The sequence below is a fragment of the Gavialis gangeticus genome, unplaced genomic scaffold, assembly GCF_001723915.1.
Source record: "Gavialis gangeticus isolate Ggan-Ray unplaced genomic scaffold, GavGan_comp1, whole genome shotgun sequence".
Lineage (NCBI taxonomy): Eukaryota > Metazoa > Chordata > Crocodylia > Gavialidae > Gavialis > Gavialis gangeticus.
Window position 1 is genome coordinate 57,238,547 of NW_017728994.1, and position 11,994 is coordinate 57,250,540.

At 42.5% G+C, this 11,994-nt stretch overlaps 1 protein-coding gene across 1 annotated transcript in view; it reads left to right on the plus strand.

Moving 5' to 3' along the window:
• Positions 1-9,164: 9,164 nt before the first annotated feature.
• The window catches only part of FAM160B1 (family with sequence similarity 160 member B1), a 41,123-nt gene continuing 38,293 nt past the window's right edge, over positions 9,165-11,994 (plus strand). The window contains exons 1-2 of the mRNA XM_019502159.1: positions 9,165-9,188; positions 10,962-11,040. Of these exons, the coding sequence (XP_019357704.1) occupies positions 9,165-9,188; positions 10,962-11,040 (103 nt within the window). The remainder of the gene's footprint in view (positions 9,189-10,961; positions 11,041-11,994) is intronic.

Consider the following 11,994-nt stretch of genomic DNA (forward strand, 5'->3'; position numbering starts at 1 on the left):
GCCCTTGTGCTCCTTGCCATACAAATAATGTGGCCACATGCTGGACTTCTGGGGGAGAGGTTTTGTCAATTCGTTTTAGTTTTATCTGACTTCTGCAGCATGCAGAACACATTTAATAAACTGCTTAGCATACCCTGTGGCTTCCTTTCTAAAAGTAGTTGTGAATCTCTCTGCTTTTTCCACCGCAAGATTTTGCGGAGTTAGCTGTTACGTAAACCTGTAAAGAAAAAAAAAAAGCAGGACATCCAGCGTGTGATTAAGCTCATCTGTTCTCCTCCTGCACTCTTGCTAATGTCTAGAACTTAAGCTGTCAAGGCCAGAACAGCAGGGGTCGGCATAAATCAGAGGTTCACACGTGTTTCCATTCTGAGTCTGTATTTTTGGTTCCACAGAACTTGCTGGACCATCACCTTTTGTACTGAAATATTCCAGGCGTGGCCTCTTGCAGTGACGGTCTCTACATGCATAATATTTGAAGTCAGTTTGGGGTTCAGGAAAGGGGGTGTTTGTGTGCCAGTGAAGACTGGCCGAGGGGGGTGTGAAAGCAGACCCAACCCAACCCCCGCGAGAAGAGGGGGCTGCCGAGGGCACAGACGCACGTTTATTTGGGGTCGGGACAAATTCAGCACAAACCGGGGAAGATGACGGCAACCCATCAAAAGTGTGCGAACAGGGGGGCAGCTGGGTCGGTCTAAGGACACAGGCGGACGAGGGTCTTTGGGTGAAACTGATGTCTTTTAAGACATAAACACGAAATAACCTTTTTATTAGACTATCCTAAACTATGGAAGGGTCTTTGGGTGAATCCGGTATCTTTTATTACATTATGAATCCAGTATCTTTTATGACATAAATATGTAATAACCTTTTATTGGACTCACATAGGCTATGGAAGGGTCTTTGGGTGAATCTAGTGTCTTTTATGACATAAATATGTAATAATATACTCCAGTTTGTGGTTCATTCTTAGCGTTTATAGGCCTAAAAATCAAGAGCTTTAATGCTAAGAATGAATCACAAAAACTAGAGGATGTTATTACATATTTATGTCATAAAAGACATTGGATTCACCCAAAGACTTCTCCGTAGTTGAAGCGGGTCTGATAAAAGGTACGTGAACTGCAGAGAGGTCCTCAGCCTGCCAAAAGCTTGCTAAAAATAATTTTCCCCAACTATATAAGTTGGTTTTAATACAAGATATCGGAGTCACCCAAAGAGCCTGGTTAGACTGACACAGCGACAACCTCCACCCCCATCCACACATAGTATTCGCAGGGGTCTGCACCTCTGTGGGAAATTGTTTAGCAGATGGGGAAAAGGTTGAAAACAGAGTAATCCTGGTATTTTTTAAAGGTGCTGCTTTAATATGTAAATACTCTCTTTTTTCAAAATTTGTGTCTGATGTGAGATACATCTTTCCATGTCGACTTAGCTGTGATCCTACATACGTTTAAGCACCTGCTTCACTTAAGGCAGGTGGGGGGGTCCCGCTGACTCCAGTAGGATTGCATAGGTGTTTTTTAATGCTTACCTGTTTGAAATCAATGGCCTGGTGGGTGACAGGACTAGGTGTTTATGGTCTTTTTTTTTTTAAACCCACCACTTCATTACAAAGTTACATTTTAAGTTAAGATAGTGGCTTCCTTACAAATCCTGTGTTTATGACTCTCCCTATGCAATTGTATATAGGGCCAACAAAAATTGGAGATGGCCTAGAAACTGTTAACGTGAGTGTTTAGTATGATTACTTGAATAAGTAAGGGCTGTAATGGGCAAAAAAAGTGATCATCTTTCTGGCTCTGCAACAAAAGGTGGCTATTAAATATTCCCAGGATTGTGTTTACTTGATTGATTAGCTTGGTGCACAAAAAAGTAAATGAAAAGAACTGATTTCATTTTAGCCCCATCAGAAGAACTAGGAAAAAAAACGGGGTGACAAGTGGGAAAGGATAAAAATTAACATATAAACAAGGAGTGAGACAAATGACAAAACATCTGTAAGTCTGTGATTTTTGTATGACATTGCTGTGCACCAGTGCTCCACTTGTTCTTGCTCAGCTGGTCGCTTCCCTTTCACAGTTTGCTGGCATCATTCTGCAGACACTGTTGTGAAACTTCTTCAAGTCGGAAGTACTATGGTCAGTGATGGGTAGGGTAGAGGCCTAAAAATCAAGAGCTCTAATGCTAAGAATGAACCACAAAATCACAGAAACTAGAGGATATTAGGTATGGCTTTAGTACCTTCTGGGAGAGATGTGTTGTCAAGTGGTTTAGGCACAGGCCTGAGAACCAGAAATGTATGAATTACTTTTCAACTTATTGCTTCCCTCTACTTCCCAGTTTGGACTTGCTTGATTGTAAAGTACTCTGAAAATGAAAATTGTGCTGAAGTTTTAGATTACTGAAGCCTGTGACTGTCTAGTGTTTAGAACTGCAGAGACTTCCTCAGCCTCACAAAGGGTTTTTAAACCTGAAAGCTTGCTAAAAAATTGTTTCCAACTATTTAAGTTGGTCTAATAAAAGATATAAGATTCACCCAGAGAACTTTGTCAGGACTAGAAGTTGCATTTTTACTAATTACTCCTATTTTTGCTGCTGCTGTAGCAGCCCCAGCTGAGATCATTTTTAGATCTTGCTTCATCCAACAGAATTGGTAACTAATGCTTACATCCTCAAAGGTATTTAGGCACTGAATTTCCACTGAAATTCAGTTGAAATTGGAGTGATTTCAGTGAGAATTTGGCACCTAAATACCATTTAAAGGCCCAATGACAGGACCAGGGTCCTTCCTAATTGTGCAAATCTGTGAAGAAGAAAGGGCTAGAACTGGACCTGTCTGTCAGGGGACTGTGAATATTGTGTAAGCCAGAAAGGAATTTAGATTGACATTCTGCTCTTAGTTTCAGCTTGTAAGGCTGGCTATTAAAAATAAATGACTTTTTTTTTTCCCTGTGAAATGTGCAGGCTCTTGGAAGACAAATATGGTGGAATTCATTTTTTTTTTCAGTCACTTCTCAGGGTAGAACTTTAAAGGCTTATCCATGGTTGCACATCATTCCCAGGTAGGGTGGCCATCATAGAGGACAGTCTGGTTGTCCTCTGTCCTCTGCTGATATGAAACTGGATAACTTTATGAAAAATAGAGGACATAAAGGTATCCATTTTCGTATCAATAGAGGACAGAGTGGCAGAAAACCAGAATGTCCTCTATGATGGCCACCCTATCCCAGGACAGTGAGGAATGGCATTGCCTGCTCTAAAACTTCTCATACCGTTTGTCTGCTACCAGCACATGAAAAAAATACCACCAGAGTGGTATTTCCACTTTTCCAGGTCTGAAATGGTGCTCCCTCTCTTGGTAGCCTGAAGCTCCTCTTACATTAGTCAAGGAGCGCAAAAAATTCTAGCTGGAAAACTTCTGGATTAACCCGTCACATTCTCCTGTGTTCTAACTACTAGGAACACTGATTTTCAGGATTTATTTTTGCAGTGTATCCAAATATTAACACATACCTTTCCCAAGCCCTCACCAAGCCAACAGAGTGAAAGAGCAGCATAAGGCATTAGCAGCAACAAGCAAGAAAACTAACCTATCCCATCAAATCTCACACAAAACTTAACTGCTGGAAAAACTTCCCTCTTCAGGAGCCCAAGCAAATTGCCCTGAAAGTCAAGACATCGAGGGCTGGTTCTGATCCAGGGGTTGGGGAAAGAAGATGCGTTGGTTCCAGAGTCTCCCGTCTTTGCAAAGCCTGTGGAAACAGGATTTTTTGGAACATATTGGCGCACTAGTGCAGTAGCTTGTCTCTAGACATAAGCCATAGCTGGTGCTGGAATGCAGATTTTCTCCCTCCTCTCAGGAATGCTCATAGGTGTAATGGTTCTTGCGGGGAGGGAGGGAGTGCTGACTTCCTGACCCTTCAGGTATGCAGTTTTATTCATCTTAATTAATGCTTCTGGCCTGTAATTTAGGTACAGGAACAATTAACTTTTGAGACACGTAGCACCGCAGTATGAGTTTCCACTCTGCCAGCTAAGAGCTGGTCGCCCTAATTATCTTAACTTTTGTATATCAAGTAATCTAGCCACAGTGGCTGCCTCTATGACCCCTGACAAGGAATTCCAAAGGTTGATTGTGCAAACTAGCATTTCCTTTTAGTTTGTCCCAAATGACTGACCTTTAATTTCACTGTGTGTCCCCTTTATGCTGGCAGTGTGACGAGATTAAAATGAGGGGCCATCATTTTTAATTAAATCTTTCTTTCATTTTGGACACCTCTATCAAACAGCTTTTAGTTTTTCTCCATTTTTTCCTAAATAATCTTGGGTTACAGTGACTCTCTCTTTTTATTTATGTGTTGAAGTGCTTTCTAATATAACCTTAAAAATTCCTTCTTTTACAGTCTCTTACCATGAGTTGTTTCTGCTTGCGCCTCGGGTATCTTTTCAGCAGTTCCTGCACAAGATTGAGACGCTATCATCTGGATCAGCATGCTCTGTTGTGTGATACATTATCCTGATGGAATGATCACAGGGGCTACAATAGCCTTGTACAATAAAGCCAGCTAAAAAGAGATGCATCCTTAAATTGGATGCTGGGGAAGAGAAAAAGGTTCCTGTTGGCCTGTGTTATTTTTAGTGCTAAATTGATAGTGGGGCTGTTGTTATTTTAGTGCCAAATTCATAGTGGGGCTGTTAGTGTTTGATGAGGTTGGTTGTAACAAACCAGTGAGAGGTTCTGTCTAGCATGTTGCAGAGATGTTTCTATCCTGTCTTTTACTCAGATGTGCTCCATAAATGTAGATATTTAGGGAATGCTGAATCTTTAGGATTGTCGAAAAGTAAATTACAATGCACAGTAATTGGGGCTGCAAGGTGGATTTTCTCCCTCTTATCCTGTGAAACTTGCATCTGTTTCCTTGGAAGGAAATAGCATCTTTGTGGAGTGGTAGGTCTAAGTTCCAAAGAGGACATGCTCTTAGTTTTCTTAGGATTCATTTGTTGAATGGCTAAGTCTCTCTTAATGGCAAATATTTGGAATATCTGTCCAAGACTAGGCAGTGCCTTTCAGAGGCAGGCTGTGCTAGTGGGCAGTGTGTTGGCTTCTGAACCGGAAGCAATACAGCCCCGTTCGTGTACTGTTGTGTGTGGGCCGGTGAGCTCCGCTCCAGAGGTTAGAGAGCTTGCATGAGGTGTTTTGGCACTTGCAGTGTATAGACATACTCTTGGAGGCTTTTTTGAGACATTTACAAAGAAAACTGTGAACTTTGAACACTTGGAACTGCTAGCCACTTCAATCCTAAGCAGGATTATTTGGTGTCACTGTAAAGGTGTTTGGCAGCAACACCAGGTTTTAGCTGCTGGTAGGGTCGGTGAATGCTTGTTAAAATCGCCTCACAAAGCTTGTCTCTCAACTAAATCTAATTATAAAGTACCTTCCTCATTTTTGGCACTGTTTTCCCTCTGTCCTTGTCATGCCTGGTTCCTTCTAGCCAAAACTGATCTTTAAAAGAAAAGCCTGGTCGCTGGTTAAGAATTACTTCAACTTGTTTATGCTCTTCTCAGGTCTCTGACTGTGGAAGTGCTCAGAGTAAAATTTTGTCTTCTCCATCTTCCTTTGACACAATGGCCTCATCTGGTCTCTGCTGCAGATAAGACCTACACCTCCTGTTGCAATTTATTAGTAAAATGGGAAGTAAATACACATACATTCAACTTTACATTTGACGCAAGTGGACTCTTGCAAACCAGTGGGTGACTTGGCCAGGTGAAGAAGGGGCAGGAAGCTCCAAGCACTAACTCTTTGTCAGGCCGGCTGAGGAAAGAGAACATGCACTTCCCGGTCATCCCTCATTCACCCAACTTGCCTTTCCTTTTTTGCTTCACCCTGGGTACACATACAATCAGCCTTTACCCATTGCTGTTTTAGTGCCCAGGGAGCACTGAAGGGATATCCTTACCCCCAGTGTCCGTGGCACACTGCAGGCATGTTACAGATGAGCTGAGACAGCTTTCCAGAAAATATGAATTAAAAATGTGCAAGCAAATATTTTTTAAGTCTGTGAAGAAACTGTAGGTGAATATTTTCTAATTCATCGGTGTCTTATGGCTTTGAGTGGGTTCATTCATATCAAGTCTCAGTTCTATAGTTTTTAAGAAACGCTTGGGCAGCTTTTAGCAGTTGCCGAAAAGATCAGTAATTCCCATTCAATCACTATGCTATCTGGGATGTCTGAATGGACTACTGACTAAGACACAGTCACCCAGATACTATACTGAAAGCTCAGATGACAAACGAGGACACTGGCTTGCTCAGGGAGCCTTGGCTGTTGGAGATGGTGACTAGATGGGCTAGTTAATCACTGCCCACTGTAGTGGGCACTTCTGCTTTAACAAGCAGTTCAGTGTGTTCTGGTCATCTGATACACCTACATCTATGTCTTTCTTTTATAACTGGGACTTCATTTTTTTTCTGCGGGAGGAAACCTTTCCTTCGTAATAAAGGATTCTGGGTCAGCATTGGTGGTAACATGTGGAAATATAAGTATTAATAAAAATGAATAGCTTTAATTCGCATTCAGAGAGATTCCAAATATGACTTAGATGAACAAATGCAAAGAGCCCATTTTTCACGTCTAGCATCTGTTGTAACTCCTTGAAATGTGAGTAAGGGCAATAGCTTGTTAGTGGCCTTTAAAGCCAGGCCAGAAACTTGGCAACAAGTATGTTTTAGCAAAGAGACTGATGGACATTATGGCAATAGTAACATCCAGTTACTAGCAGCAGACAGCAAGTGTTTGTGGAGAATGACCTTGTCTTTTGCTCTGATATGGGATGCCACTCAATCAGTTAATGTTCTTGGGGTCCTTGCACTTCTGTTAGCTTTGTCCCTGCTGTATAAACAGATATGGGGAATGGTAGGCCTGGTTTACATGCAGATTTAGTACCAGTATAATCATTTCATTTAAGGGGATGATGTTTTTTAATGAAATACTCATACAGATAGGACCCCTAGTACAGATGTGGTTATGCTAGTCGAGATTATTCCCCTTCCCAGAATGCAGTAGCTATACTGGTATACAACATCTTTATGTTGGGGTAATTGCATGACGGGGGTTGGTGCTGCTTTAACTACACTAGGCTATTTAAAGCCCTTGACCTGTGGCTACCGGTTTGGCACCGTTTCCCAGCACCAAATCTTCTCTAAACAAATAGGAGAAAAAATCTGAAACCTTCGAAAGAGAAATACTTGCCTTCAGATTGCTGTCTGAATCTGAAAAGGCCATGGTCCAGTAAACCAGTTCTCTCCTTGAGTCCCTGCCATCCGTTCCTTTTTCCCCCTTCTCATTCTCTCTCTCTCAACATCAAATCATTTGCGAAACCAAAGCAAACCTCTTAAATAAGAGAAGATCCAGAGGATGTCTGAGCACTCGGGACACGTTCACAGGGGTTTGAAGGCTCAGTCAGGCAAAACTCAAGGAGTTCAATGAAAATTTTAACTGAGTAAGAAGATCAGGATGTGATCTAAAATTACCTTTTCACCTCTACAGAGCAGTCTCTTGAGGCAGTGTGTTGCAGAGGGCCAGTGCTGCTCCTGCTACTGCTCTCTCCATGGATAAATTATTATCCATGTTGGAAATTGCAATCCTCAGTCCGGCACCCTGCAGAAGCACTGAATTCACCCAGAAACAGATGAGGCTAGAGTAGAGGCAGAGAGGAGAATCACATCCATCAAGGATACATTTTTAATGTCATCTGTCTGGAGTTACTTTTGAAAATCATGTGGTCTGAAAAGCCAAGGGCAGAAGCTTTTTATTCCCAAGAAATGCTTTCTGCAGTGATTTGTAAAGCACAACTAAGCTTTGAATATATTTTATTATAGAAACATGTAAATTGATAACAGTGACTCCAACCATCCCTCCCAGTTAAGTAGAGTAAACAAAACCTTATATTTAAAGAAGTGTCCTCTCCCTGCAATTACACCTCTGTGCTTCAGTAATGAAAGGAGCTGTGTAGCAAAATAAATATCCTTTTTTGTTCACAATGTAAGCTTCCCTGATGCCTTATACGTCATGATAGTGGGTGCCCTGCCACGTTGTTTTTGCTGCCCCAGACAGGGCAAAAAAAACATGGAAAAGTAATTGTGCGCAGCAGTGGCTGGGAATGGGTAACGAATGTAAATTTGATTGCTTAGTTGACATTTGTGAGGGGATGTTTTAATAGCACTTAGGCAGTAGTTAGTTATCATGTGCTGCTGCTTTTTCTTGTCTTGCATTTCAGTGCCCTAGTGCAAAAGGTCAGCAACATTACGAACTCCATTTCCATTTTGGCGTACGATACACTGTTAGTATTATTGAGTTTGACATTTTTATCAATAATTAATGCAAACCTCACTAACTAGAGAAAAATGGGGTTTCTCTTTCACAGCCGAAGTCTATAAGGTGCTGTTACACAAAGGTCTGAGGCCCCACAGTTCCTGTTGACTCTACTGAAGGTTGAAGACACACAGCATCTTGTGGAAGCCGGCCTTACTGGGCCAGACTGGAACAACCAGGGAGGGAGTAGCCAACCTGCAGCACTTCATTGTATAGAAGGGCTGGTTCTTCTGTTCCTTCTACACTTGTAAGAACAGAGTGTACTCTCCTAGGCCCCTGCCACACCTACGTGAGGTGTGATTAATCAGTTAATCATGTCTTACGTTGTAACCCAGCCACACATTAAAGCAATTAATGGTGTTATAAAGCAAGGAATAAGCCACAAAGTTATGCCACAAAAAATGTGGAATATGTGGCTGGTTCCTATGATGCCGTTAATTGGATATGTTTGCCCCCATGGCTGGGAGCCTAAATCAGTTGGCCGGGCTCCCAGCCACGAGAGTTTGCTACTTGAGTTAAGGATCCTGAGGAAAGGAAAGGAGAACAGCAGAGACTCTGGACTTCAGAAAAGATGATTTCGACTCAGGGAACGGAGGGGCAGAATCCCTTGGGAGGCCAGTCTTAGGGAGTCCGGGAGAGCTGGCTGTACTTTGAAGAAACCTTACTGAGGGCAGAAAAGTGAACCATCCCAGTCTGCAGGGAGACTAGCAGGCAGAAGACCGGTGTTGCTTAGCAGGGAAGTCTCCAGTGTGCTAAAACACAAAAAAGAAGCATATGAGAAGTGGTAACATGGACAAACAACTAAGGAGGAATGTAAGTGTATTGCTTAGGTATACAGGGATGAAAGCAGGAAGGCCAAAGCGCAATTGGAGTTGCAGCTAGCAAGGCTGTAAAAGGTAACAAGAAGGGTTTCTACAGGTATGTCAGCAGGGGGTTGAACTAGATGACTTCCTGAGGTCCCTTCCAGCCCTAACTTTCTGTATTTCTATAATTCTGTACTTGCCAGTGCAGGGAGAGCCCAGTATCGTGGTCCTGGGCTCCCCTGCACCAGCAATAAAGTGTGATGGGATCTGATGCACAATTATGCTTCCTAATCAGGCACGGCAAGCAGGAAGCATGATTATGTGGATCGTGCATCAGATCCCATCACACCCTGTGTGTGTGGAAGGGTCACTTAGGACCCCTTTTAGAAACATGGCAGAGGCAGCCGGTGTATGTGAGGTGCAGCAGAGCAGGGAGGGGGAAGGCAGTACAGTGGCAGATAGGGTAAGGAGCAGAAAGCAGAGCAACAGATCAGCAGGGTGCATGGGGAAGGGGGCAGAAAGAACAGTAGATCAGGAAGGTGATCAGTGTGGTTCTTGGGGAGCGTGTGGAGCTAATTTCTGGCACACCTGCCAAAAGGTTGGCCCCCACCGGCCTAGCAGGGTTTGCACCTCAAGTTTGAAATATGTAGACACTAAAGACACACAAACTCTTATCACAAGCCTTTCAAACACAGACACTTGATTCAGCCTTTCACACTTCTAACACAAATATAACTAGATATATATGGGAATCATTTTAAAAAGGTCCTCTCCTTTCTTGCTGTTGTGCTGCATTCTACTGAGTGATTGTCCAGCCTGCCCTAGAAGAATTTGGATGTCTTTGTCAGCGCTGTGCTGGGTGAATTATTCTGGTATTATTTCCTTAGAAAGATGTGTAGGAAGTAGAGCCCAATAACAATATGTGGAAGCCCTGAAATTTTTGTTGAGGAATGTTCTATTTCAGTTGTGAGTGGTTCTACATCTTTTCTATGATGATATATGGTTTGTGAACCCTAAATATTATATAGCATTTACACATGATGCACAGACAGCCTAACAGCCATGTAGCCCTTGATCCCCTTGTTTCTAGCTGCCACCTCAAGTGGCCAGATTTTTCATTGCAAAGCCAAGAAGCTTATAAAAGTATCTGGAAATTCAGAGAAGGAGCTAATGTATCAACTTTTTTGAGGGGGTGTTGCTCTACACTGATGTATAAAACTAGGACCTGCTTTAGGAACCACAGGTCCCAACAGTTAGCAGGGAAGACTATCTGGGCAAAAACTGAGTGAAGTAGTTGTGCAGTTTGTGCGTTATGTGGAAGAGAACTAAAGGGAAAGGATGAAAGGAGTTTAGCTTGTTTTCTTTTTTCCACGCCTCTTCCCCCTCACACATTTACTGGCTGGACGCTGCTCTCCAAGCTGCAAGCTCCATATCGGCCATCGGTTCAGCATCAACCAATATGGCTGGTTAATAATCTGCCACCAGTATTGGCCAAAAAAAGTCTTTATCGGTGCACCCCTAAAAGAAATAAAAAGTACTTTCCTACATGAGCAATTGCTTTAATTGCTGGTTTAATTGTGTGGTTACAAGTGGGTATAGAAGTATCTGCAGGACATTCTCTCTGTAAGATGTGGTTTCCTCTGAACAATTTTAAATGCATGACAATATGGGATAAAGATTGTATTCTGTAGCACTAGTCTCCTGGAGGTATTACTCCAGTTCACTCCTACAGGAAGTGTATTTTTATCATTCCTAACCAGTTGTTTTTCTTCTATTTCTCTAGCTTGCGCCTTCTCTTCCATTACAAGAAGATTTTGTTTACCACTGGAAAGCAATTACCCATTACTACATAGAAACTACAGGTAAAATAATCCATTTTTGCATCTTTACTATGGCAGGAGGCTAATTAGAATACTGAAAAGTGAAGATCTAAAAACCTTTCTATATTTCCCAATTAAGTGAGTTTTTCTTACTCTTGTCAAAATAACAGTAAATCATTTTTTTTCAAATGGCCTTTACTTGTCATTTCATCAGCTATCCCTCAGTACGAGGATGATGTCTACGAGGGGGGTATTACTAGTGAGTTTTAAGGTGGCTGAGGAGTCCAATCCATGCTCTGCAAGTTTGTCCACAGACATGACAAGGAGCAGGGAAGTGTTGGGGGGAGTGGGAGGTGTGGCACAACTGTTGGCCAGGTTGTTGTGTGCTTTTCTTCCCCCTGTGCCATTTATCAGCTTTCTGAACAAGACGGTTCTCTTCGAAGTGGGCTGTGTCTTGATGTATGTTGCAGTGCCATTGAGACCTGTTACCAGCCAGCACTTCCCAGTGTGTAGGGTTGATACCACCCTTCTTAAGATATGCTTTTAGGGTGTCCTTGTAGTGCTTCCTGTGTCCTTTGTGGGTTCTCTTACCATGTGTAAGTTGAGAGAAAAGGACTTGCTTCAGGAGACAAGTGTCAGCCACCTGCATACAGTGTCCAGCCCAGTGGAGTTGATGTTTCATGATCTTTGCCTCAATGCTGGTTACATTAGCTGCAAAGAGGATGCTGGCATTGGTGCAGTGATCTTCCTGTGTAAGACAGGATCTTTCTGAGGCACTGCCAATGGAACCATTCCAGGTCCTTAAGATAGCTTTAATATGTCACCCACGTCTCACACACGTAGAGGAGCACGGGGATAACCATTGCATTGTAGATCAGGATCTTAACTTCCATCTATTGATCACAGTCAGCGAAGATACAGCAATGGTCTAAAGCCACAGTGGATTTCTAGAAGGACATCTTCAGCAAGGGGGAGGAGGTGATTCAGAAGGATGCA